Below are 27,411 nucleotides of genomic sequence, written 5' to 3' on the forward strand. Positions count from 1 at the left end.
ATTATCCCTTCAGAGCATTGCACTCTATCACACACTGGTTTAACTTTAGCCGGACACTGGTTTAACTTTAGCCGGACACTGGTTTAACTTTAGCCTGACACTGGTTTAACTTTAGCCGGACACTGGTTTAACTTTAGCCGGACACTGGTTTAACTTTAGCCTGACACTGGTTTAACTTTAGCCGGACACTGGTTTAACTTTAGCCGGACACTGGTTTAACTTTAGCCTGACACTGGTTTAACTTTAGCCGGACACTGGTTTAACTTTAGCCGGACACTGGTTTAACTTTAGCCTGACACTGGTTTAACTTTAGCCTGACACTGGTTTAACTTTAGCCGGACACTGGTTTAACTTTAGCCGGACACTGGTTTAACTTTAGCCTGACACTGGTTTAACTTTAGCCTGACACTGGTTTAACTTTAGCCGGACACTGGTTTAACTTTAGCCGGACACTGGTTTAACTTTAGCCGGACACTGGTTTAACTTTAGCCGGACACTGGTTTAACTTTAGCCTGACATTGGTTTAACTTTAGCCTGACACTGGTTTAACTTTAGCCTGACACTGGTTTAACTTTAGCCTGACACTGGTTTAATGGTTCAGATGTGAAACAGGTTTCAGATCCTCCAGACTTGAATCCAAATCAAACAGGAGTCTCACTCGAGACGTTCAGGAGCTGCACTGTTTTCATAGCAGGAGCCACATTAAATCAAGCGGGTCAGCCGTCCGGTCGTTACGAGTCCCTGAACACACACACACCCTCAATCACACACACACACACACACACACACACACACACACACACAATCTCTCTCTCAGATGCACACTCTCAATCACTCTCTCACACACACACACACACACACACTCAAAGACACACACCCTCAATCATACACACACACACATACTCTCTCTCTCTAAACCCTGCTGTTGTGCTGAGCCGAGAACAGACACTGAACGACAGACCTGAAGAAAAACTCAGTTACACAATAAAGTTTAAAGTTTATAGGTCAAATGGTGCCTTGGACATTTTCTTTCCACTAGTCTGAGCGATGATGCGTTACAGAGGATAAATGGACCATAATCTCAAAACGATCCAGTGCAAAAAAACGTTTGTCCCTCCATCAAAGCAACCAGAGAAGTAAACATTGATTCTGAATAAAGCAAGCGGTGTAATTTCAATGGAAACACATCTGTTCCTTCATGAGTGTGTGATTATTACACACTCGTTATCTGCACATCACCGCAGTGTGTGAAGTTCCTCTCAGTTCCTCTCATTGGCCGTTTGCTTCTCTGGACTGTAAACTGCACACACACTTACAGCGAGCAACACTTTCTGAAAACGGTTTGCTTACATTGTAATAAAGTGGACATTAAGTTATAAAAATATGAGTTTTGAATGTCCCAAAATGTCCAGTTTTTAAAATGTTTTAAACAGTTTTTTTTTTCTTGGTTATGGGTACATTCCATTCCATCATTCCATCATTCCATCATTCTTCTGAATGTTACTTGTATCGGAATGTTGCGTGTTCTTCACACATTATGAGAACGATACTTTTCAACATTCCGAAGCAAATAACATTACAGTTACACACAAACACCAGAAACACACACCAGATCTGCAAAACCACACACATTCTCAGCCTTCGACTCAGTTTTCAATTTCATAACAACACTTTTTTGCAAACCACAACACACACTTCTCTATGCAACACACACACATCTAATCTTGATTTCTTTTTTCAAACACAACCTATCAAAACACCCTCTCACACACACACACACACACACACACCAACACGCATTGCTCTACTGAACACCAGTCAATCACGGCTTTAGAATAGGACTATAAAAGGTCAAAGGTCGAGTTATGGGTTATTTCGGACCGTAATACTGTATTCACGGCCACAAATGCGTACAGTAAAACAGTAGTTTGGTTTCAATCTTGCTTTCGTGTTTACCGTGAATCTCTCTGCCAATTACTTTTAATTCAAATGTAAATCAGAGCTCATGAAAGAAGAGCTTTAGGTTTTGAATAACTGTGTATATGATATATCCAAAAATATAATATTATAGCAAAGGTGTTTGCAACGTCCCAGAAATGTTTGCTTTTGTGATATTTTGAATGAAATATTCAGAGTTTAATTTAGCGAGAGATGTGAGGCATTAGTTCTGGATGTGTGTGTAGAGTTTAAAAGTAAAAACCGTTACATGAACGTCCAAGCGAAACATTCCATGAGCGGTGTTTAATAACTCGCTTTTAATGTTTAATAACTGGCTTTTAATGTTTACTAAGTGGCTTTTAAATCATTCCAGCATTCGAACACTGAAATCTGAGTGAGAGTTGAAAGTAGAGAGGGACGATAATTTGGCTGGTCAAGAAAATCTGGACATTTGCTGAAGACAGAGTGTGTGTTACACGCAGAACATCAAACACACTGGACACATTGAAGTGAAGAGATCAGCACATTCCCTCAGTGCGGCTTCTGTAATTATGTAACTGAGAAACATCCTTCTGCCAAATAACACACTCATTAATCGTGTCTTATTATACTCTCAAATCCAATATATGTAAAGCTGGCCAGATCAAGAATAGATGATTATTAGATCATATTACCATCACTATCAGAGGGATATGTGTGTCTGCTGGTCTATAAAGTCTCTCTCGCTGTGTGTGTGTGTGTGTGTGTGTGTGTGTGTGTAGTTCCAGCAGGGCGGTCTGGATCTGCTGAACCCTTTGCTTCACGTGTGCACTTCCTCTCTTCAGAACATCATATTGAGGAAAAAAACATTTAATTGAAACCGGATTTGTTTTGTGAACACCATGATTAGAGGAATCACTCCTGTCTCAAATACTGTATAACACACACACACACACACACACAAAATCTCAACGCCAATTCCCGCTCATCTCCCGTTCTGATGGATAACAGACTGATATCATTTTCCCTGCAGGAGCTCATGGAAGAGTTCACACACACACACACACACACACACACACACGTGCAATAATGATGAGAGACGTGAACTTCAGTCAAACGCGCATCTGCCACAAACAGCTGCAGATCAGTCAAACACACAATGATCTACTGACAGCGTGTGTGTGTGTGTGTGTGTTATCTGGTCCCTAATAATGCTAAACACCCGTGCGCAGTGCATTATGGGAGAGCTGATAGCGTTCAGTCAGTTGTGGTTTTGGTACCAAACGATGATTTAATGAGAGAAATATTTCCTGACGGGCCGATCAGAACCGAGTGTGAGCAGATCGCTGAACCCCAGACGGCGTAGACGGAAGAACGATAGTGATCACACACACACACACACACACACACACACACTCCTCTAATCCTGAGGCTCTCCTCCCTCTCTCCGCTGGTGTTGATTAGAGAGTGCGGTTGTAATCGGAGCGACGCTTCTGCCAAACCACAGGTCTGGATGGAGAATGAGGCATTGTTCACTTCCACACACACAGAGAGAGAGAGAGAGAGAGAGAGAGAGAATAGAGGGAGAGAGAGAGAGAGAGAGAGAGAGAGAGAGAGAGAAAGAGAGAGAGAGAGAGCGAGAGAGAGAGAGAGAGAGAGAGAGAGAGAGAGCGAGAGAGAGAGAGAGAGAGAGAGAGAGAGAGAATAGAGGGGGAGTCTCGTCAGGAATTGAAGATTGTTAGCAGGAATAAAACACAAGCCAGCTCCAGTTAAGCAGTTTGAAGGTCAAAGGTCGAGCTGGTAATTCCCCAGGAAACCCAGAGCTTCTGCAGGAGGAGGAGGAGTTGCTCCCTTTCTCCCTCTGGTGTTCACACACACACACACACACACACACACTCGACCTCAAGCGCTCGCCAGCGACACAAGCGTCCGAGAGGAACCCGTAATCTCAGAGCTAAATGCAGATGTGTGTTTACACTGCGAGTCTTCACTCTGTCATTACTGGAGCTCAGCACACACACACACACACACACACACACACACACAACTAACAATACATCAGCTTTCCACAACTCAACCAAAACATAAAAAGCTAGTGACCAGCGCTCATATTTAGCATCCTGAAAATGTCATTTCACAAACCAAGACGTTCCTCTGGGTGCAGGACGACGTTCAGGCGCTTCAGTCGTGTTTTACAACACAAATATGAAATCAAGACACATTTACTGGAGAAGAAGAACAATGACTGAAGATATTAAGACTTATAATATGAGTTTGTGCTTAAAGTCCCCCTGTAACCCTTTTTCTCCATATAATGGACTTCAATGGGGACCAAACGGTCCAAGATCCAAACGCTTATCATGCGAAACGATCGGTTATTTCAAAACTTATTCCAAAAATGTAACTTTTCTAAGGACAAATGCTAGCCTTGCTCTATTCTGTGAGGCGTGTTTGTAACGTCACGTAATACGTAATTACGTTCAAAAGGTCACGGGCGACGTAGCCGGAAGTACAGAATCAAAATCGTCCGACATCGTTGTTTTACCTTTTAATTCCTTTTTTTGTAAACGGCGTTTGAGTTAGTTTGCACGTTCAACCTATGCGTTCAACTTGTAAACACTGACTCTGTACTTCCGGCTACGTCGCCCGTGACCTTTTGAACGTAATTACGTATTACGTGACGTTACAAACGCGCCTCACAGAATAGAGCAAGGCTAGCATTTGTCCTTAGAAAAGTTACATTTTTGGAATAAGTTTTGAAATAAGCGATCGTTTCGCTTGATAAGACCCTTATTTATCGTCTGGTGTCGTTTAAAGACATTTGAAGCTGCACTGAAACTGTCTTTTGGACCTTGAATCGTTTGGTCCCCATTGAAGTCCATTATATGGAGAAAATCCTGGAATGTTTTCATCAAAAACCTTCATTTCTTTTCGACTGAGGAAAGACAGACATGGACATCTTGGATGACATGGGGGCGAGGAAATTATCAGCTAAAGTTTTTCAAAAGTGAACTAATCCTTTAATCTCGTCAGTTATTTTTCTTCTCCACTAAATGTGTCTTAATTTAGGAATGCTTAGAAATTAGTGATGGAAAACAAGACATTTTTTTACAATTCTGTTGACAAATAATAAGCATGAATCAGTTTAACACAGTTGTGTATTGGCAGGGAAACCCGTCGGTGTGTGTGAGCGTCACACACTCGCTGTCTAATGGCAGGAAACACTGAAACACAACATTGATTCAGTCCGGTTGAGGTTTGCCTTCATTTGTGCTTCCTAACAGAAAACACTCTCTCCTCTGACCTCAGAGATCACGTGATCATGTGGAGTCTCCGAAACACATCATTACTCGCTGTGAGGAAGCGCTGGTGTGAGGATCCGGCGTACACACACACACACACACACATCTGGAAGCCATCGCTGCGTTACACCAGGACTCAGTTTAACTCTGAACACACACTCGTGACGGCACAGAGGAGATGATGGAGTTCAAATCAGTCCCATTTGGAAGGAGTTAATGATTGTTTTCATTGTTTTAGTTAAATATCTGTCAGTGAGTTTACATAAAGTGCCCTATTACACTATATTAAAGGCTCCTGATGTTGTTCAGTTTCATCCAAGATCAAACACACTTTATTTCCTCATAATCTCCACTGCAGCTTCAGCCCTTTCCTCTCTCTAAGCCCCGCCTCTCTGAGAGCTGCTCTGCTGTGATTGGTCAGGAAGCAAACGCTCATTATCATATCTTGATCACAGTGATACGAACGATGGCGTGGGTTTTACCGTATCAGTCTCAGAAAACAGCGTCTTCTCGACACGAACAACACGAGCCGAACTCTTCCAGTCGCAGATACACTACAGTGTTTGAGGGCGGAGCTAAGAGACGCTGCTCAGCCAATCAACACCACAGGCTGCCATTATGCTAATGAGGTACAGAGTGCAAATACTGATGTTCTTCCTCAGTGTCTCGTTTTCCAGCACAGTGTGTGTGTGTGTGTTTGTGTGTGTGTTATAAGACCTGCTGGTCCCGAATCTCGAGGTTCTGGCTCATAAAATCAGTGTGTGGCTTCATGAATCTCTCAGACGCCGTGACGTGAACACAGGTGATGCGTGAAGGTTAAGTTTAACTAATTCTACATCTGATGGCGTTTCCATACGCTTGACTTTATGACTCGACTGAACACACACACACACACACAAACACATCAGCAGAATATTTGCAACTTTAAATATAGAGCTGTGTGATAATGTATAAGTAAGATATATCAAGAATGCTGCAACTGATATATGATATAACTGTATCCGACACACACACACACACACTCACACACCTGTGTGACCTCTACTGGTCATGTCTCATTATGTCATGGTAGCAGGTGTGACATCATCAGTGTAACGTGGGAGGTGACCTTTGACCCTAAAGGTCAGGAAGGGGGTCAGTGGGTAAATGAGCAACATGCAGCGTTAAACACGCTCACAGAGACTGTCCGGTGTTTATACGGTCCAGGAACCGCTTGACGTCCTGATGGAGGAGTGACAGCGCTACACCGTGTCTAGAGACGGAGATGTACGGCGACTCAAAGACTTCACTGATAGAATTAATCCCTGTAAATGAAAGTCAGTGAGATACAGTGGATCAAGTTTGATGTTGGCTTGTGAAAGTGGTTTAACGAGCTGTACGACTGAAGAATTTAAGATTAAAAAACTTAAAGTAACAGAATTTTATGTGTTTTGTTATGAGAAATCCCGTTTTCCTCTAAAAAATCCAGTTTTCCTCAAAATCTAATGGTTGATCCACAGAATCGAGCGTTCAGTGCGAGTGTGTTCGGCTGCAGTTCCGAACGCTTCCACTAGAGGACTTCCACTCTTCGTTCATTTCTAACGCGTCATTTCCGACCGCGAGGAGCACAAGTGTGACTATTTTTACCACAGATTTCCATTATAAAGGCTAGATGTCTTACGGCAGAGTCTCTATCGTCATCACCGGCGGCCATCTTGGCACAGGCAAGCTTTCTGGCGGCTCCTGATGTAAGATGAGTGATCAGCACTAACACAAATACTCGTATCTCGTTTAAATCTCGTTTAAATTTACAAACGATTCGGTTTCTTACAATCGTTATTAATGTGGTTATAATTCTGAATGATTATTTATTGATACACTTATTATTCAGAAGTGGGCAGTGTCATAACTACATCTATGACGTTTATAACAAACCAAACTGTTTGAAAATCATTATTTAAAAAGTACATGCACCATTAAAACACAACGCTAAGAGTGAGCGTGCTGACTGTGGCAAGATGGCCGCCAGTGCGGACGTCGACCTCCATTGGCCAGCAGCGCGGACGAGACGTCTACCCTATATCTATGATTTTTACAGGACCATTTAAACTTTATGAATCATGTCCATGATTTTTTATTTTTGTGTCCTCACAGCAAGTGCCAAAACATTTACCGAGTTTCGCCCCATTCCAATTTTTCAGTCCAAAATGGCCGAGAGCACCAGAGGCTTCAGTGGCAAACGGCTGAAAAATAACTATACGTTCTCAGTGTCAGGTGTGGTAATAAGATATATTATTAATATTAGAGCGGTTATAGATCTTTAGCAGCCCACAATAACATCACAGAGGACGTTCTCCTGTTTCTCGCGGTGTGTGTGTGTGTGTTTATATGTGTCCGCTACAGCAGATATGGAGCATAAGAGACGACGTGATAATGGATTTAAGAACTACCTGCTGTACAGAACACCGATGCGTCTGTCTCGGCCCGCGACACACACTCACACACATGCACAAATATTATCCTACACGCCGTCTGTGTTTGCTCTGCGCCGCGAGAGTGTGAGGCGCGGGTTACGCCAATAAAACATTACGAGTCTCAGGACTGAATGGGGCTCTTGTTGTAATGAAGCGGTAAAGCGCTTCCGGTTCAGTCGTCGCCTCGCGGTCAACTGTGCGTTCGGGGTTGTGCTCGGATATATTTAGGCCTGAGCTGGGCGAGTGTGTGAGATGATGAGAGACGGTCGGTGTCTGTAACACTCACTTATGATTCATTTGCACAAGTCAGACCGTGAATATGAGTCTTCGAGAGACAGAATATGCTTTGATAATATGCTTGCACAAGAACTTTCTCTAATAATAATAATAATAGGATTTTCTGTTGATCATGTAAAATCCACTGTGATTCAAAGCTACACACACATGCAGAATCACAAACTCTCCTCGAATGAATGAATCAATCAATCAACGACTCAATGAATGAATGAACGAACAAACGAGAGTGTGTCTTGAGGAAAAAGGTCACAGAGTGAACACACAACATACACGTGATCACCATCAATAAAACAAACGGCAAAATACTACACTGATGAAACACACACACACACACCTCATACTGTGTGTGTTGGGTTCAGTCCAGTAGAAATGTTTTCTGAGTGTGTTTTCATACATTTCACAAACACAATCATCTGTACGTTCCAGAAACTCTGAGGTCAGTGATGGGTGAGTGTGTGTGTGTGTGTATGTGTTTGAGAGAGAGAGAGAGTCTCTTAAAGTTCATTTTGAGATATTGTATTCAACAAATGATACACATCTACAATAAAGATCACACATTCACACACTAGAAAAGATTCTTACCGGGTCGTCGTGTGTGTGATTACGGGACCTTAGAGCGACAGAGATCAGCTCGTCTGAAGATTTTCCGGAAGAAAGGGACACTCCGCCACTGACACCTGTAAGTAAATGTGATTGTCAATCCCAAATCTCATCATTTCAGAAATAATGACTTCCTTTAATCAGGTATTGCATTTGGATATTTATTTTTGCATGACTATTTTCTGCCAGTTTTTAGTTTAACCCTCATCCTAAAACTATACCTGATTTTTTGGGGTCCAGAAATAATATTTTAGTTCATTTTTATATTATTTTTTCTATTTTTAAATGCATTTTTTTATTTTTTTATTAACCTTTAAATAGCTAGATTTAATCAATAAATAATAAATAAATGGTAATTTAAGTTTTCATCAGATTATTAAATTCAAATTAAATTCAAAATAACTCACAATTTCATGCATAACCCTTTTAATTCATTTAAAAATATCTTACATTGTCAAAATTTACATTTTTTAATTACATTTCAAAATTTACGTTTTAACAAAATTTACATTACATTTAGACAAAAGCACACATTAGACCCTCCAAAGAGGTCCTTTACAAGAGTCTTTGTCACCTCTTGTAGAAAATAATAATATGACATGATATTTCATGACTCTAGATGGTTTTAGAAGGGTTTATATGGAGTAAATGAGCTGTTCTGTTGGGTCCTAAAGTCAGCTATTCAGATGCGTTTTACACATGCAGACATTATAAAAACAAAATAAATGGTAAGGTTTTAGCATTTTAGTTCGAATTTTAAGCATGTTTAGGTTGTTCTATGAGTACTGAAACATTCCTCAAATTCCTGAGGGGGTCAAATTGACTCGTGATTGAAGGATTTGTCACTTTTTTAAATTTCAACCACAAAACTCCTCGAATCCCATCAATTTTGTGTGTGTGTGTGTGTGTTTGTGTGTGTTCATGGTTCAAGTGAGGGTCTTGGATCACTCAATTTAAAATAAATAATAAATAAAACAATTCGGGGTCAAAGTGACCCCAGGGACAAACGTTAACTAACTGTAGTCTCCGTCTGAACACACACGCTGCAGTTCCAGCATCCACCAGCAGAGGCTCTGACGTCACCACCTCAACATCATAACACTGACACATCGATCCAAACATCTGTTTGACATGGCAGCTTTAATATTGATAAAAGCATGTGAAAGCAGCTCTGCATAATAATATTTATACAAAAGGCCTTGTTCCCTAAACACAAGAGACTTTGAAAATCCCTGACATCACCAGGGAAATCAGTCTTGAAGACACGTCTGTTATTCCCAGTAATGAAGCTAGACTCCCTGCGTCTCACAAACCTGTAGAGTTCTGAACTCTATTCACATCTATACACACTCAGAGAGCTCTGCTAAACGCATGAAAGTGACACAATGATGTGAATAAAATAGATAAATTAGTGTAACCCTGATACAAGACAAAAATAAGCAGCCTCTGAGAGTGAATCGCGCTTGTTTACTATAAAAATTAATGATGTAACGTTACAGTTTTCACCACATGCTCTCATTTACACATATTTGGGCAAAAAATATTACTCAAAAATGGTCAAATGACAAAAAGAATCACGCACGCGAGTAAAAATAACATTATACTCATGAACTGGAGAAAAATAAAGACAAAGTAATAATTACAATAAAGATTAGATAAGATTATCAGTCAAAAGAAACCTCTCGAAGAGAAGAGACCGAACCGGAAGTCACGTTACCTCATAATGACATCACAATAATTAAAGGGAAAAACACTCATTTCCATCAGGTATATAAATGAACAAATTGTGTGAGTTCTACGCAATGATTCATATAAACTCTATAATGGTATTATAAGTGTAGGCAACATGCAGATGATTATTATCAGGGAAAAACATAGGTGCATTTTTGCGATACAGCACATTATTCTTTATATAAAATTTGCATATCCCTAATTTGTAAAATGTAAATTTGTCACTTAATCAGAGTGGTAAAAAAACTAATAATTATGACTGAAAATACTTTTATAAGCAACTAGGGAATACACAGCACAACTTAGATATAAATGCCGCTATACTGGCATCTGGTGGCACGCAGTGGTATTACATGTGGTTTTCTTCGTCTTCCATTTAAACAACTTTAACACAGTATTAAAGGTGCACTGTGTAATATTTAGAAGGATCATAAACATAACTATGTGTGCAGTGGTGTATAAAGATCTTACGTAATGAACCATTATATGTTTATTAGCTTAGAATGAGCATTTCTCTACACACACACCGCGGTCCGCTTACATCCACATGTGTCTACGGTGGCCCTGAGCAGACAAGCGCGTTTCTTCACTATGTTGTTCTTCACGCAAAGAAGCTGCTAAAGTCAGCGAGTAAAACACTGACACAATGATGAACAAGTAACAATAATATTTGCAATAATATATCGGTTTTACTGAACAATCAAGTAAACCGAATTTCATTAATTTATCTTTGTAAAGAAACCTCTCTGCTGTCTCAGACGATGACATCACTTCCTGTCGGCCACTGTAACTTCTGTTGGGTGCGATTCACAACCTCACCACTAGATGCTGCTAAACATTACATACTGCACCTTTAAGGGAAATTAATATGAAGATCTGATGCGAGCGCTGAGAGAGAGTGCATTGAAGACTGTGTGTGTGATATTAGTGTTGATCACTCATCTCAGAGAGGCTTCAGCAATGCAGTTTATTTGATAGATCACTGAGAAACACACACTGTTGTCAGACAGACAGAGATTATGATCCTGGACGAGTCGATGTCATGATGACTCTAGTTGTGTTGGTATTTGGAGAGATGTGAAATCCATCCCAGTTCTTGAGGTTTGGCATGAGTGTGTGTGGAGGTACATCGCCCCCTAGTGGCCTCTAGTTTCACTGTTTTTACTGTGTTTTAGATCAGATAAACGCAGCCTTTAAAAAAACACTGGTCATATAATGTGAAGCTGTCGTCTGTGTTTGGATCCTCATGGGGGTTTGAGGTGTTCATCTGCTGCCCACTGCCCACTGGCCCTGACACAACCACACACACACACATTATAACATTATAGATGTGTGTGTTCTTCAGACAGGGTTAGTGAACGTGTGTGTGTGTGTGTACCTGCTGTATGTTGAGTTTGAGCAGGTCTTCATACAGTGTTTTCCACCGCTCCACCTCAGCCTGGAGGTCAGATATCCTCTCTACATCCCATCTTTGAGGAAAAGAGAAAATCAGCACACATGTATCATATAAAATAAAACATTAAATCAATTAAAAAGTGACCTTCTGCTGGGTTCTGAAGGACTGTCGGAGTTCACAGTCCTCCTGACAGCATCCAACTCCTCCTGTAACCTGTTCACCTGCAGCTCCAGGGACTCCTTCTCACCTGACAGACCGTCCTTCAACCTGCACACACACACACACACACACTGTGAATGGCCCATTATATATATGCTAATTTTCAGCAGTTTAATTTTCAGCAAAAGAGCCTCGTTTACAAAAATCACATGACTTTGGCAGTTTGATAGATGCTCCAATTCACTGATTCGAAAACAAAAGATTCGTAAAGCGCTTCGAAAGTGTCTGTCGCTACGAGTGTGTGTGTGTGTGAACCTCTTGACGCAGCTCATCCACCGGCGCTGCTGAGCGCACAACCACTCGAACTGTTCGGCCGTTTCCCGGAGTTTCCCGAGACTCTCCGAATGCTCCCGTCGCAGTTCCTCCAGCGTCCTCTGGGTGGTGCTGTGCAGCTCTATCAGCTCCAGGGATTTACTGATCAAGCAGAATATATACTTTAATGGCTTATACACTCCGTGAACACCATTCAATAAATATGCGTATATATGCGCATTTTATGCAGTTATATACCTGTTTAGCTGCATCTCAAGGTCTTCCACCAGCTGTGCCTTTGACTGGGTCTCCTCGTGGAGCCGCGTCTCCAGGACCTCGGCTTGCTGGGCTCTGAGCTGGGCCTCCTGGTGCAGCTCGTCCACCAGGCCCATCAGCTGCGTCTCTGAGCCCTGCAGCCGCTGTAGGTCACCGCTCACCTGCTCCATCTGGAGACTCAGGAGTGAAGCGACTTTACACCTGTCCTCCGTCACAGCCTGCTCCTGCGCACACACACACACACACACACACACACACAGGTTATACGGACTGCTGCCATTCTGCACAGTACATACTGTACACTCCATATGTTTTTAATAGTATTTATTAGGTAAGTAGAATATATCATGTCACAATATTTCACAATTCAAAAATACAATATGTATCTTGTTGAATATAATATATAATAATGTAATGGGGGAATTCTTGTGTGTCCTGGTAATGCCAAATCTCTGATGTTACCAGTAAAAAATGGCCAACGTTATTTTAAATATATCAGTGACAGAGATCATCATATTCATCTAAAATGATTCAGTTTCATGAATATTGTTATTCTGCTGTCTTTATTGTTCATTAAGTCCAAGTCCAAGACTATTCATTTACACACACAATGTAAGACCAAATTTACCATCTTAACCAACAGTACATTTTTTGTTAACCTTTTAATAATATTGTATTGTGATATGTATTGAATCATGAGAGTATCGTTACACCCTGAGTATTGAACTGTGTGCAATTTTCTACAATAAGCCTTTAAACAAAATAACTTCCCCTCCCTCTTGCATCTCCTCTCCTCTGATGATGTGGGCGGGGCAATAGCCACCAATCCACCAATAGCGAACCACAACCATCCAATCAACTCCCCACGGACAAAATCAAGCCCCGCCCCCTACATTTGTTCTTGTTCGAGAAGCCGTTTCACTGGTGTCATTGTGGTACAAGTTTCATCCAGTGATATTAAATTATGGTGTGTGTTCGGCTGTACCTGCTGAAATCTCTCCATCAGCTGCTGGTATTTGATGCTCATCTCAACGCAGATCTGCTCTTTATGACACACTCGCACTGAGAGAGCCTCCATCTCCACCTGCAGAGCCTGCTGACGCTCGCGAGACACCAGCAGCTCACGCTGGAGCGCCGCTGCAACACACACACACAGAGAGAGAGAGAGAGAGAGAGAGAGAGAGAGAGAGAGAGAGAGAGAGAGAGAGAGAGAGAGAGAGAGAGAGAGAGAGAGAGAGAGAAGGAGAGAGAGAGAGAGAGGCACAGACGCACTGCAAAGTTCTATTATTGCAAATTTTAACAAACATAAAATACAAAAACAGAAACTTTCACACAATAATCTAGTTATAATTTAACAGTCGACAAGAAAGATGATATAAAGAAGCCTAATTTACATAGGCAATTGAAAATTAGTTGCCAATAGATAGAAAAGAGAAACAAAGAAGAAAAAACAGGAATAAAAGCATATCATGAAAGAATTTTAAACATGGCACAAATTCTAGCCATCAAAAATGTTGTTCCAATAAGAGATGATGGATGGAAAAAAGGGAACAAGGTTAAAAAGGAGTAAACAAAAAGTTTAATAATGCAAATAAAGAATGTAATTCTGACAAAATGGTGACAATTTACAATCAGGTCCCAAAACATGAAATAACACTAAAAATACTTAATTGTCCCCATTGACTTCCATAGTATGCTTTTTTTTTTTTTTTACTATATTTTAGTCAGTGGACCAACAAGTGTACATCAAAATATCTTTTGTGCTCAACAGACCAAATAAAACTCAAACAGGTTTGGAACAAACAGGGCAAGAAAATCAGCAGAGAATTTCCCTTTTTTATCAACAAAGATTAACGAATATGAATACGTAATGAAAAATGTTTTTGCTCATTATTAGTTAATGCATGATGTATTGTCAAATAAATGACAGAATTGTAGCAAATAATATATTTAAACTAAAATATGGTTGTTTTTAGCATTGTCCGGCTTCTTGAGTTTAGCTGATCTACATAATCTAAACAGCTTTAAAGTTGTTTTCATCGCTGAATCTGATCGTGTGACTCTTACCTTTCTCCTGAGACAGTCGGATGCATTTGGCAGTGAGATATTGAATCTGACCGTAATCTTCATCTCTGTCAACTCTGAAAAACCTCCTCATAACCTCCAGTGTGTGTTCGGCTGTGCTCGTGTCTCAGTCCTTCACTGCGGCTCCAACACACCATGATGGATCTCTTTCGCTTTAGGGCGAAGAAAACACTCTCTCTTTCTCTCCAAATATTCAAATACACACACGAAACCTGGCAGGAATGTGTCCCACTCATATAGCTAATGTGTATGACTGCAAGCAACAATTAAGAGGTCAAGCGTTAAAAAGGCACGGCAAGTTAAAGACATTTTTTAGATTATTTTAGTAAAAATGGCTAAAAAAATCTGAAAAACACTCATTTGTAAGGACTAAATTGCTTATAACTTTAGACCGAGATGGCACTGTTACTAAATAGGTGTTGTGTAGTTTTGTCTGAGTAAGGTGACAATGGGTGATGTTATGTTTGTATTCAATCAATTCATGTAATTAATCAAAAGCCATTAGAATATTTTACATTTTTATAATAAATTGTGACCAAAAGGTGGCGCTGTTCTGAAACTTTTTGATTTCCTTCAGCATTTTACAGTAAAAAATTCTAAATGTCTGAGATATTTTGTATATATACTGTATATATTATATATAGGCATTTTTGTATGCATATTTTTTTTCTTCCGCCTCTAGGTTAGTGACCCAAACATGTCTTCACACAAATGTGAATTATTAATGAAATCTGAGGTGAATGTGGCAGGTGTTTCTGTATCGCAGACGTGTTTCAGCGTCTCTCCCTCATTCCACACATACTGACAGAAGACACGAGCGGCCCACGGACATTTCAACCTTTACATGTTATATTATTTGAGTCTTCTGGTAATCTTTTGAGTGATGGAACTAATAATGGGGTCAGTCAAAAAAACAAAGGTCAGAGGTCGTGTACAACAAATGTAAAACTCTTCCTTTTCTTTCAAAAAATGGCATTTATTTAAAAAAGAACAGGAGGGGAAACAAAAGTTACAATGTTACTTGTGCCATTTCTGCACAGTAAGATATAAAATAACAGAACATCTCTTCAAAGCATTAAAGTCAACATGAAACCGCATTTATAAAACATTCTAGCACTGAAACCGCACTGATTTCGAGAACAGGATGAAAAAGTACAGAGCTTGGGTTTATCCATGAGGAATCAGAAGTGTCACGGCGAGACATTACAGGCAAAAATGCTTTTTTATTTTGCTCTTTTTGGCTTCCATAAAGTGTTTTCCAGATCAGTGGAACGAAAACACCTAAAATACATTTTTTAAGAGTGTATTTTAGTGCACTTTATCTATTACGGTCAGTAGATTTCTATTACAGGTCATGTCATTAAATTGTTTTTTTCTCTACTACAGCAGAACTTACACACACCAAAACTTACAGTTTTATTCCTGTCCATATTGTGAAGGTTTTTACTGAGGGGTTTGTGAATATATCATTCGCCTGATTTTTATGCAATATTTATTACAAAAAAAAAAAAAAACATAAAAATTCAAAAATCCAAAATGCCTTTTATTAAAACTTTTAACTCTAATATGTAAACAAAATTCTAAATTCTTGTTTGATTTTGTTGACATATTAGATTTAACGTACCCAAATGAGTGCATATTTACGGAGGCGTATTGCATTCACTTGAAGAAAAAAAATCTACTCTGTTTTTCTGAATTAATGAGTTAATTTTTCATGAGAAAAAAAAATGCTCTGTTTTTCTGAATTAATGAGTTAATTTTTCATGAGAAAAAAAGTTTTTGCTCAGTTTTTCTGAATTAACAAGTTAATTTTTCATGGAATTTTTTTTTTTTTGCTGTGTTTTTTTGAATTAACGAGTTAATTTTTCATGGATTTTTTTGCTCCGTTTTTCTGAATTAATTAGTTAATTTTTCATGTTTTTTTTGCTCTGTTTTTCTGAATTAATGAGTTAATTTTTCATGTTTTTTTTGCTCTGTTTTTCTGAATTAACTCGTTAATTCAGAAAAACAGAGCAAATTTTTTTTTCTCACAAAAAATTAACTCAGTTCAGAAAAACAGCAAAAAAAATTCTCACAAAAAATTAACTCATTAATTCAGAAAAATAGAGCAATTTTTTTTTTACAAGGAAAAATTAACTCTTTAATTCAGAAAAACAGAGTAGATTTTTTTTCAAGTGAATGCAATACGCCTCCGTACATATTATACATAACATTTCAGAAAACTTTTTTTGTTGTTGTAATTGTTAATGTAATCAAGTTTTGGAAGTATGGTGATATCTATTCATTTCCCCCCCATTCACTTGGGGTGTCTTGCCTTAAAAAGTATTACATTTTGATTAAAGATTACGAAGGCCAACTTTTTTTTATTTAATAACATGCACAGATGAACCATTGCCAAAAAGAGCAGAAATGTGTCATTTGAGTCCATGTTGACTTTAAACACTTGCTCAGAAAGTCTTTCTTTTTTACCTTAAATGATGAATCTGAGCTAGTCTACATGCTTTTAAATCAAACATGATCTGAGTTTCATAGTTTGCAGATAAACACTTCCTTTCTTGTTGCTTTTTCCAAAGAAACATGTCTGGGAAATCTCACGATGCCAAGCGCAAAAAACAAACACTAACAGAATCATTCGAATCGACGTGAACATGACGAGCTTCATCTACAATCTCACGTTTAATGCGACACAGGAACAAATAAATAAGTCGTGAATAAAAAGAAAGCTGGTAACAGAAAACACACCAGAGTCGTAAAGCTGAAAGTTTCCGCTCGGACGAAACAATCTGACGTCACCAGTGTTCGTTCGACCACCTGAATTCAGTCGTGCACGAAACTCAACAATCCAGAATGTCAGAAGGATCTAAAATGAACAAAATTATTGCACTGATTTCCTGCATCTATGAGTGGGCGGCGTTATAAATACGAGAGTGATGTCAGTAACAGATAACGAGGCGAGATGAGCTTCACCACTGCTGCCAGCTGAAGTCGTCGTTGGAGCCGAACACCAGGAAGAAGCCCAGGATGGTGGCGAAGATCACGATGTTCCCCGTCAGGACGAGCGCACACGCGCCCCACTTGATCTGCACACACACACACATCCACACAAACCTCACACACAGGGCTCCACATTAACACACGCCAACCCAACTGTGCCTTGAGCGAACTATCCCGCGTCCACAGATCCGCATCATAACACTCACTGTAACCATGGAAGTGTGGCAGGAATAATCAGCTATAATGCTTTCAAGTAACATCACGTCGGTTTTATTTTGACATTATGAATACATTCGCTGCCCTCACATGTTAATCTGAACTAAAATAAACTACATTACATTTGATTTTGTCCAAGGAGCTGTTTTTGTTTGATATGCTCCTAAGAGGAGTCAAGTATCGCTCCATCACTGCTCAAAGTAGAAAAATATCAGACTTTATGATGCTAGTTTTAATATAAATTGGGGCTGTCAAACGATTAATCGCGATTAAATCGCATCCAAAATAAAAGTTTGTGTTTACATCATATATGTGTGTGCACTGTGTATAATTATTTTGTATATATATAGTGATATTGACTTTGACAGGACGGTCTGGTTATTCACCACAGCGAGAGAACGTGTGTGTGTGTGTGTGTGTGTGCGCGTGCATTTACCACAGCGGCACGGGCGAAGATGACGGGCAGCCCGAAGGCCGACACGACGATCCCCGTGGTCAGGAAGATGGCCAGCTCTTTACAGGCATTACTAGCCGAGTCAGAGTCGTCCACCACACGCCGGGAGATGCAGTACGGGATCGGGCAGAGGATGTAGAAGAAGAGCAGGAACAGAGGCCAGTACTCACTGCACAGAGACACACACACACACATCACATGATGACACACACACTCAATCACACAGATCACATGACCACACACACACACACACACACACACACACTCACTCACTTGTAGACGGGCAGAGCGCAGCCCAGCATGAGGAACATGAGGCCGATCGCTCCTCCGAACGACAGGCTGATGAGAGCTGAGGAACAGCAGATTTACATTACCAACATATACACACACACACACATATATATATATATAAATCAGTGCTGTCAAACCTATTGATCACATCTAGCATAAAAGATTTTATTTAATATGTGTGTGTAGATATATACAAACATACACACTCTCTTACACGCACAGATACATAACACACACATACTATCTCTGTCTTTCACATAGTATACTCACTCACACACTCTCACTCTCTCTCTGTATGTATTTTAAACGTTATATGACTCTAGAAAGTAGCCTACACATATATAGAGAGAGTGTGTATACATGTATGTGTTTCTGTGGAGAGGTTTATATAGAGGTTTTGTTTTCGATGGTGGATGTAAATCTGCGGCCGCTAATGAACACCAAACACTTCCGCGTCATCACTACACACCACAAACACACTCACACACACACAGATTAATGCGCTCACCTTTAATTCCGGCCATTATGTAGACTCATAAACACACAAATTAACAGTCTTGAATAAATAAAGCTGCAGAAACTCCTCGCGCTTGTGATGCTCTGCACCGCTAGCGCTGCCTTCCACACTACGCATGCGCCCGACTAGACCACTTCCGGTGATCAAAAACAACATCACAAATCAAACCAAACATAGAGAAACATCAGACGGAAAAGTGTAACAAACAATAAATATAAGTAAAAAAAAAAATTTGTACGGATAGACTTAATACATATTAATATTTTCGAATAAATATCGATGCAATGTTAACATTTTATTTTGTACAGGCATTCATATCAGTAAACTATTTTTTAAACAGTTTTATTTTGAATAGTCGCAGAAAATTAAGATATTTTGTCACAGATTGATCAGCAACAGCTCTCAAACAGCTTATTTTGACATACAAATGACAATTCTTTAGAATTCATAATGAAATACATTAAACCTTTACCTATGGGAATGCACCGGAAACAGCGTGTCACCGGTAAATGTGTCCGTCAGTGTGTCGTGGGCGATGAAGGTTCCGCACTGAAATGGACGCGGTGAGATGCTACACTCTGGACTTTTTTCCTGAAAACATTTTAATTGATATTTTATCTTATTTAAATGTGCGAGAACTCGTGCGCAACTCCAGGTACAATATCGCGTCATGTCATACAATAACTGTGTTAGTTTCACGTGAGTGCAATTCGGTCAGTGACAGTGTTTGTTTTGTTTTGTTTTTTATCGCATATAATGTTTTTATTGAATTAATTTATGTAATGATGATCATGTAGAAACATCCGTTAGCAGAGATTTAACGTTACTGTAACAACTGTGAGAGATCCTGTCGTTTCAGTCACATAATAGACGGCGATCAGACACCGGAAGTCATCAAACACAAACAAACAAAAGAGTGTGATGTTTTCATATATTTTATATATGTGTGTGTAGAGTGTGCAGGCGCTGGAAGCAGCTGGTGAAGGACCAGAGACTGTGGAGAGCTGTCGATCTGTCCACATGGAAAAGAGTGAGAGTTTCAACATCTTTATTGTCTTTATGTTGTTGTTTTGTGCTCTACTGTACTTTACTGTAGTGTAGTTTACTGTAGTGTATTTCAGGAGTTTCAGCCTGAAGTGGGCCGGGGAAAAGTCAAGAGGAAAACTACATGTATAAACAATAATATTAAAATTAATGAATAAATTAGATTAACATACATTTGAATAAGAATCACACACAATAACTCTCTCATTTTATTTTATGTATTTCCCTAGAAAATCAAACATAATATGAAGAGTTCAGATGCAAAAGCCTCTAAATGCCATTTGAAAGTTTCTTCTTTAATGATGATTTTTATCAAACTTGTCAGTAATTTCACTTCAATAACAATTAATATGTAATCCTCATTGCCATTTAAGTGAAACCACTGAACTTAAATATACAAGTTTGATAAAAATCATCATTAAAGAAGAAAATTTTAAATGGCATTTAGAGGCTTTTGCATCTGAACTCTTCATATATTAAGGCCTTTTTCTACTTTAGTAAATATTTGGACGTGCAGATCTGAATCGAGCATTTCCTTAACCTGAACCTTTCCAGGCCATACTTACACCACTTCCTGATGTGTGTGTGTGTGTGTGTGTTGCAGGTGACGTCTCGAGTGCTGTGGGCTCTGCTGCGTCAGTATCTGGGTCACGGGCTGCGTCTCCTGCGTCTGCGCGGTCTGCTCCTGTCTGCGCGCGCCGGTGTGTTCCTCAGCGAGTCCTGGCTGCGCGCGCTGTGCTCCAAATGCCCTCGTCTGCGCAGACTCTGCCTCATACACACAGATCTGCGGCCGTTACCCAGTGTCCGGCTGCTGCCGCTCTCACTGCAGGTGCGCTCCGGGAATCAGGATCTGTGTACATTTACAAATCATGCTTTTCCCCTTTTGTGGTTTACTGACGCCAGTTATTTGGCCAAGAGATCTCTAGTGTGTGTGTCTCTGGATCACTAACCCAGTCTCGAGTCGCGCGGGTGTGTCTGTGGAAATCACCAACAATACAGTATATGGGTCAAAATTATAGATTTTTATTTTATGCCAAAAATCATTAGGATATTAAGTAAAGATCATGTTCCATGAAGATATTTCCTACCGTAAATATATAACCACATGTGTTTCTGTGAGTGGATGCAGCAATCGTGAACATAAATGCACAACTTTAAAGGAGTAGTTCACTTTTGAAAAAACTTTAGCTGATAATTTACTCGCCCCCGTGTCATCCAAGATGTCCACGTCTTTCTTTCTTCAGTCGAAAAGAAATGAAGGTTTTTGATGAAAACATTCCAGGATTTTCTCCATATAATGGACTTCAATGGGGACCAAATGGTTCAAGTTCTAAATGACAGTTTCAGTGCAAACTGTTCAAATGTCTTTAAACGACACCAGACGATGAATAAGGGTCTTATCATGCGAAACGATCGCTTATTTCAAAACTTATTCCAAAAATGTAACTTTTCTAAGGACAAATGCTAGCCTTGCTCTATTCTGTGAGGCGCGTTTGTAACGTCACGTAATACGTAATTACGGTCAAAAGGTCACGGGCGACGTAGCCGGAAGTACAGAGTCAAAATCGTCCGACATCGTTGTTTTACCTTTTAATTCCTTTTTTTGTAAACGGCGTTTGAGTTAGTTTGCACGTTCAACCTATGCGTTCAACTTGTAAACACTGACTCTGTACTTCCGGCTACGTCGCCCGTGACCTTTTGAACGTAATTACGTATTACGTGACGTTACAAACGCGCCTCACAGAATAGAGCAAGGCTAGCATTTGTCCTTAGAAAAGTTACATTTTTGGAATAAGTTTTGAAATAAGCGATCGTTTCGCATGATAAGACCCTTATTCATCGTCTGATATCGTTTAAAGACATTTGAACAGTTTGCACTGAAACTGTCTTTTGGACCTTGGACCGTTTGGACCCCATTGAAGTCCATTATATGGAGAAAAATCCTGGAATGATTTCATCAAAAACCTTCATTTCTTTTCGACTGAAGAAAGAAAGACATGGACATCTTGGATGACACGGGGGCGAGTAAATAATCAGCTAAAGTTTTTTCAAAAGTGAACTAATCCTTTAACGGAGTTTCGATTTCTGCACCTCAGACTCCAGATCTTCAATAGTTGTGTCTCCACCAAATATTGTCCTATCATCATAACACACATCAAACTTATTTATTCAGATGCATAAATCTGTGTGTGTGTGTAGACTGATGGTCTCTTCTGTCGCAGGTTCTGGAGCTGCACTTCTGTGAGGTGCCGGCCGGCTTCTTCTCGGAGGGCGACGGCGTGGAGACGCTGGTTCTGGACAGCGTGCCGTCGTTCTCGGACCAGCACCTGCGCAGCCTGAGCGCGTGGCGAGGCCTGACCCGGCTGGAGCTGCGCGACCTGATCCGCGTGACCGTGGCGGGCCTGAAGAGCTGCGTGCCGCCCGGCCCACACACACTCGCGCGCCTCACACACCTGGAGCTGCAGACGGGCAGCCGGACCCAGATGGTGGCGCTGGGCCTGGGCGAGGGCTGGCCGGGTCTGGAGCGCCTCAGCCTCGGGGGGAAGGAGGTCGGGCCGGGTCTGCTGTCCCTCGGCCGTCTGCAGGACCTGCGCTCGCTGCGGCTGCGCACATGCAGACTCACGCAGATGATGGTGCTCAGGAGCTGCAGGTGGGTGGAGACACACACACACACTCAGAGGAACACACACACACACACACTCACCAGAACACACACACTCACACACACACACACACACTTAGAGCAACACACACACACACACACACTCACTAACTCACAGGAACACAAAACCAGTCAAATATCCACTGAGTTCTGCTCATGTGTGTGTGTGTGTGTGTGTGCAGGTGTTTGACGCGGCTGCGCCTGCTGGAGTTCGTGGAGGTGGAGTTTGTGGAGGACGAGGCGAGATCTGACGAGAGCGACCGACCGCCGGCGAGCGACTCTGACCCCGCCCCCAGCCTCAGACGCGCGCTGCGCTCCATGCTCCCCGCCTGCGTCACACACTTCACCCGCTGCACGCGCGCCGTCAACAAAGACTGATGAGGACAGACTGAAACACACACACACACACCTCGGCACAAGCCTGACGTGCGGAGAACAAGATTTATACTGTGTAATAAAGTGCATCTGAACACAGCCGAGGCTCACGCTTGTTTACACTGTTGAGCACGTTAATAAAATACACATGCGCTCAGTTACACACACAAACACACACACTATTACTCGAGAAAAGATCCTCACAGTCCAGCTGAAGTCAGTTCTTCATTTCTGCTGTAAAAAAGTTATTAATTTAGTTCATATATATATATATATATATATATATATATATGAAGAGTTCAGATGCAAAAGCCTCTAAGTGCCATTTGAAATTTTCTTCTTTAATGATCATTTTTATCAAACTTGTATATTTAAGTTCAGTAATTTCACTTAAATGACAATGATAATTACCTATTAATTGTTATTTAAGTGAAATTACTGAACTTAAATATACAAGTTTGATAAAAAATCATCATTAAAGAAGAAAATTTCAAATGGCATTTAGAGGCTTTTGCATCTGAACTCTTCATATATATATATCGCCACTCTGGAGAAAACCGTGATGTCATCGTCCAGTTCAGTTCAGCTCAGTTCTCATATAATGCTGTGAATGCAGGAGATCAATAATAGTGTTGAATATAAACTATAGATGTCTGTATAGTCCTGAATATAGATATTACACAGTTCAGCAGGGCTGTGTGTTCCATATGTCCTTATAAGCTGAGTATTTCATTCATAATAACTTACTTTATATATCTATATATGGACATTATAAGAGTAATGGTGATTTACAGATTGTAGTTCTCCAAAACATTGCTCTGTATGTCCTCATGTTTTAACCCGTGATGATCAGGTGTGAGTATAATTGAGCTTTCCCTGATCATCTCCACGAAAGCCACCGAGTGTACCATTCTGATGAGGTAAAAACATTTTAAAGACTAAAAGTTGAAAGTTTGTAAAAGTGTAAAGATTTATAGACCATTTCACAAGATGTAAACAACACTGGTCCAGAAGCACTTCCTGTTTCAGTTTTTTAACACTACATAAAAGCTGGGATAAAATACAACCTACAGAACATTTAAAACTGAATCAAAAATTTAAACAAGCATCTTTAAGATGTTTTCTTTACATGTGAAATAAAGAAAACAGTTACAAACTGAAACAGGAAGTGCTTCTGGACCAGTGTTGTTTACATCTTGTGAAATGGTCTATAGAAGCTATTTTGAATGTCCTGTTAGTCAACTCGTAGAAATGGCCATTGCCTGATGTATTCTTTAATTTAACTGTGCAATGCATTGATGAATCAGAGTTCTTTTGGTAGCTTTTTTCCAGAGCTGTCCCAAGATGCAGTGTGTCTTTACAGTGTGTGTGTCTATACAGTGAGTCTATACGCCTTGGGGGAATTCAAGAAAGATTTTTTTGAGATTTTAAAATTTAAAATGGAGGGAAAATTGTATTGGGGAAAATGAAAACAGTAAGCCTACAAGCACAATATGCACCTTCAGTGTGTGTGTGTGTGTGTGTGTGTGTGTGTGTGTAACTCCGCGCCGGCAGGAGGCGATATGAGCTCAGCGCGGAGTTCAGGCCGTTGCTGTGGTAACGCGGACATGCGCGTCTGTGGCTGAACATGATGATGTGAGTGTAAATAAATCTCTTTTCACTAAAGTTGATTATGGACTAATAAAGGTAACAAATGTCATGTAAATAACTCAAACACACATTTATAAGGTTTTGAACATATTTAGAGCGAGACCGCGACTAGTGGAGAAAGTACTGGACTGTATGAGTGTTATTGTGTGTGTGTGTGAGTGTGTGTGTGTTTGAGTTATGGATGTTGTTGTCGTTGTTCATACTGTAAGAGTGTATATGTTTATATGTATGTGTTTTGTTGTTTTTACTGTTGGTGTGTTTATCTATATGTGTGTTGTTATTGTTGTTCATACGGTGTGTGTGTGTGTGTGTGTGTGTGTGTGTGTGTGTGTGTGTGTGTGTGTGTGTGTGTGTGTGTGTGTTTATGTGAAGGCATTGGGATGTCGGTGGTGAAGAGTCTCGTTCCTGCGCGCTTCCTCACACTCTCCGCACACCTGGTCATCATCATCACCATCTTCTGGTCTCGCGTGAGGACACACACACACACACACACACACACAGCTTCTGCTTAGGGAGTCAAATGACAGAACTCAGAGAGTGTGTGTGTTACAGGAGAATAACATCCAGTCATGTCTGCCACTGGATTTCACCGAGGACCAGTTCAGAACAGAAGATACACGGTAACACACACACACACACACACACACACACACACACACACCAGTTCACAACCACATTTATATTTGTCAGCTCATATGAACAAAAGTAAAGAAAATATCAACACAGGAATAGAAATATAACACAGTGTAGCAAATGTTTTTTGCAGGATGTAATGTTTTTTATTCAGTTGGTCTTTAATGATGCTGGTGTGTGTGTGTGTGTGTGTGTGTGTGTGTGTCAGGCTGGTGGTGGCGCTGTCGGTGACTCTGGCTCTGTTCCTCATTGAGCTGGTTGGATTTCTCTCGGGAAGCTCCATGTTCAACAGTAATCAGGCTCTTCTGTGTATCCTTACATCGGTCACGTGTGCAGTCCAGCGCCTCGAGCAACAAACGCTTTGAACGTTCTCCCGAATGTCTCTGATTGGCTGAGGTGTTCTCCCGAATGTCTCTGATCGGCTGAGGTGTTCTCCCGAATGTCTCTGATTGGCTGAGGTGTTTCTCCTGCATGTCTCTGATTGGCTGTGGTGTTCTCCCGAATGTCTCTGATTGGCTGAGGTGTTCTCCTGAATGTCTCTGATTGGCTGAGGTGTTTTCCTGAACGTCGGCTCAGCTCTGGTCACTCACTCCAGCGCCTGCATCAGTTTGTCCTTCTTTGTGTTCCAGCAATGGCCCTGCTGGACGTACTGGATCATATTCAGCCTCTGCAGGTCCGTCTTCTTCTTACATATTTTTATTCTGTAGTATTAAAGTGCCCTGTTATGCTTTTTCAGATTTCATGCAGTGTGTATTACATCTGTTTGTAAATGTAAAAGATAAGAAAGAATCGATTCTGAACTGAAACGAGTCGTCAGTAATTCAATCTCACTTCCTATGTAGGTTTGAACCTCATTAGCATAATGGCAGCCTGTGGTGTTGATTGGCTGAGCAGCGTCTCTTAGCTCCGCCCTCAAACACTGTAGTGTATCTGCGACTGGAAGAGTTCGGCTCGTGTTGTTCGTGTCGAGATGACGCTGTTTTCTGAGACTGATACGGTAAAACCCACGCCATCGTTCGTATCACTGTGATTAAGATATGATAATGAGCGTTTGCTTCCTGAGTCCTGACCAATCACAGCAGAGCAGCTCTCAGAGAGGCGGGGCTTAGAGAGAGGAAAGAGCTGAAGCTGCAGTGGAGATTATGAGGAAATAAAGTGTGTTTGATCTTGGATGAAACTCAACAACATCAGGAGCCTTTAATATAGTGTAATAGGGCACTTTAAAACCATTTATAAGTATTATGTAAGCTTTCCTATGTCCAAGAAATGCATGATTGTAAAATATAAATGCATTATATCTACACAAGCTTTGCTATATTAAATGAATTCCAGGCGATAATAATAAAGTACTAATAAAGAATTAATAAAGACTTGACTCGACTTAAATGTATTGAAAATTGACATTTTACTTCTGAATGGAGCTGCATTAGTCATAATTCATCATTATGTGTGTGTGACAGTGTGTTTCCAGCGCTCTTTGAGTTCTTTCTGTTCATTTCACTGAAGTCAGTGTGAGATTCTTCAGGACATGAAGACCCTGCAAAAGAAAACACTCGATGAAGAGTTTGCTGGACAGATCGAGACGGTCTCATGTTCTCCTCTCATTCTTTTATAGTTTTGAGGATATAATATACATTTTATACAAAGAAGTTGTACACATATTTATTGACGTCTATTTCTGTAACATGAAAATCAATTGAATGCATTGTAACAAAACATTGTGATTTAAAATGTCAAAATGATTACATTTACTGTTGAAAAAATCAAATAAAAGTAATAATTATAAAGTAATGACTATTCATGTTGAAACAATGACTTATACTTTCGACTTTTATGTCATATATTATGTATATGTCACAGCATTGTTTTCTCTTTTATGTGTCGGAAATGGGATTTCACTACATATATAATCACGGTAATATACATATATGTTAAGAACAGGTACAAATACACAGGAAAAAGATATATATTTAATTTCACACACAGTTTTACATTATATGATCTGTACAGTCTGCCGCTGTTTGTGTAAAATCTTTGAGGCGGGGCC

At 40.3% G+C, this 27,411-nt stretch overlaps 4 protein-coding genes across 6 annotated transcripts; 2 read left to right on the forward strand and 2 right to left on the reverse strand.

Moving 5' to 3' along the window:
• Positions 1-11,563: 11,563 nt before the first annotated feature.
• On the reverse strand, positions 11,564-15,381 carry LOC120465365 (uncharacterized). The gene is made up of 7 exons (XM_039655071.2): positions 14,511-15,381; positions 13,429-13,580; positions 12,426-12,667; positions 12,171-12,329; positions 11,841-11,963; positions 11,679-11,769; positions 11,564-11,590 (listed from the first exon to the last, which is right to left on the reverse strand). Exons 1-7 carry the CDS (start codon positions 14,599-14,601, stop codon positions 11,564-11,566), a joined length of 885 nt encoding a protein of 294 aa, XP_039511005.2. The 5' UTR covers positions 14,602-15,381.
• A 102-nt stretch (positions 15,382-15,483) lies between these two features.
• Positions 15,484-19,150, reverse strand: leprotl1 (leptin receptor overlapping transcript like 1). The gene is made up of 4 exons (XM_039655072.2): positions 18,992-19,150; positions 18,466-18,541; positions 18,175-18,361; positions 15,484-17,608 (listed from the first exon to the last, which is right to left on the reverse strand). The coding sequence occupies exons 1-4, from the start codon at positions 19,005-19,007 to the stop codon at positions 17,492-17,494; spliced, it is 396 nt and encodes a 131-aa protein (XP_039511006.1). The 5' UTR covers positions 19,008-19,150; the 3' UTR covers positions 15,484-17,491.
• A 175-nt stretch (positions 19,151-19,325) lies between these two features.
• fbxl12 (F-box and leucine rich repeat protein 12) lies at positions 19,326-23,180 on the forward strand. 2 transcript variants are annotated; one of them, XM_089135152.1, is made up of 5 exons: positions 19,326-19,563; positions 19,955-20,030; positions 20,649-20,873; positions 22,267-22,694; positions 22,889-23,180. In XM_089135152.1, the coding sequence occupies exons 1-5, from the start codon at positions 19,451-19,453 to the stop codon at positions 23,082-23,084; spliced, it is 1,038 nt and encodes a 345-aa protein (XP_088991278.1). In that variant the 5' UTR covers positions 19,326-19,450; the 3' UTR covers positions 23,085-23,180. The 2 variants fall into 2 exon arrangements, with proteins under 2 accessions (XP_088991278.1, XP_039511004.2); XM_039655070.2 differs by having other exon boundaries at positions 19,508-19,655.
• Positions 23,181-24,072: 892 nt separating this feature from the next.
• tmem107 (transmembrane protein 107) lies at positions 24,073-27,151 on the forward strand. Of its 2 annotated transcripts, none has more exons than XM_089135155.1 (6): positions 24,073-24,716; positions 25,104-25,198; positions 25,284-25,351; positions 25,573-25,673; positions 25,941-26,037; positions 26,207-26,379. In XM_089135155.1, exons 2-6 carry the CDS (start codon positions 25,112-25,114, stop codon positions 26,220-26,222), a joined length of 369 nt encoding a protein of 122 aa, XP_088991281.1. In that variant the 5' UTR covers positions 24,073-24,716; positions 25,104-25,111; the 3' UTR covers positions 26,223-26,379. The 2 variants fall into 2 exon arrangements, with proteins under 2 accessions (XP_088991281.1, XP_039511064.2); XM_039655130.2 differs by lacking the exon at positions 26,207-26,379 and adding an exon at positions 26,825-27,151 and having other exon boundaries at positions 24,079-24,716.
• Positions 27,152-27,411: the final 260 nt, after the last annotated feature.

This window comes from Pimephales promelas, chromosome 9 (genome assembly GCF_988280905.1).
Source record: "Pimephales promelas chromosome 9, fPimPro1.hap1.1, whole genome shotgun sequence".
In the NCBI taxonomy this organism is placed as follows: Eukaryota; Metazoa; Chordata; class Actinopteri; order Cypriniformes; family Leuciscidae; genus Pimephales; species Pimephales promelas.

What these genes read in the sequence shown, in the direction of transcription:
- fbxl12 (XM_089135152.1), top strand. Translation starts at nt 19,451, where the DNA reads ATGAAATACATTAAACCTTTACCTATGGGAATGCACCGGAAACAGCGT. An exon ending in TGCTGCCGCTCTCACTGCAG is followed by an intron (nt 20,874 to 22,266) that starts GTGCGCTCCGGG and finishes CTTCTGTCGCAG; the next exon opens with GTTCTGGAGCTGCACTTCTG. An exon ending in ATGGTGCTCAGGAGCTGCAG is followed by an intron (nt 22,695 to 22,888) that starts GTGGGTGGAGAC and finishes GTGTGTGTGCAG; the next exon opens with GTGTTTGACGCGGCTGCGCC.
- leprotl1 (XM_039655072.2), bottom strand. An exon ending in TGCGCTCTGCCCGTCTACAA is followed by an intron (nt 18,362 to 18,465) that starts GTGAGTGAGTGT and finishes GTCTCTGTGCAG; the next exon opens with TGAGTACTGGCCTCTGTTCC. An exon ending in TCTTCGCCCGTGCCGCTGTG is followed by an intron (nt 17,609 to 18,174) that starts GTAAATGCACGC and finishes GTGTGTGTGCAG; the next exon opens with ATCAAGTGGGGCGCGTGTGC.
- tmem107 (XM_039655130.2), top strand. Translation starts at nt 25,112, where the DNA reads ATGTCGGTGGTGAAGAGTCTCGTTCCTGCGCGCTTCCTCACACTCTCC. An exon ending in TTCAGAACAGAAGATACACG is followed by an intron (nt 25,352 to 25,572) that starts GTAACACACACA and finishes TGTGTGTGTCAG; the next exon opens with GCTGGTGGTGGCGCTGTCGG. An exon ending in ATCATATTCAGCCTCTGCAG is followed by an intron (nt 26,038 to 26,824) that starts GTCCGTCTTCTT and finishes TGTGTGTGACAG; the next exon opens with TGTGTTTCCAGCGCTCTTTG.
- LOC120465365 (XM_039655071.2), bottom strand. Translation starts at nt 14,601, where the DNA reads ATGAGGAGGTTTTTCAGAGTTGACAGAGATGAAGATTACGGTCAGATT. An exon ending in TGGATGAGCTGCGTCAAGAG is followed by an intron (nt 11,964 to 12,170) that starts GTTCACACACAC and finishes GTGTGTGTGCAG; the next exon opens with GTTGAAGGACGGTCTGTCAG. An exon ending in CCTTCAGAACCCAGCAGAAG is followed by an intron (nt 11,770 to 11,840) that starts GTCACTTTTTAA and finishes TTTTCCTCAAAG; the next exon opens with ATGGGATGTAGAGAGGATAT.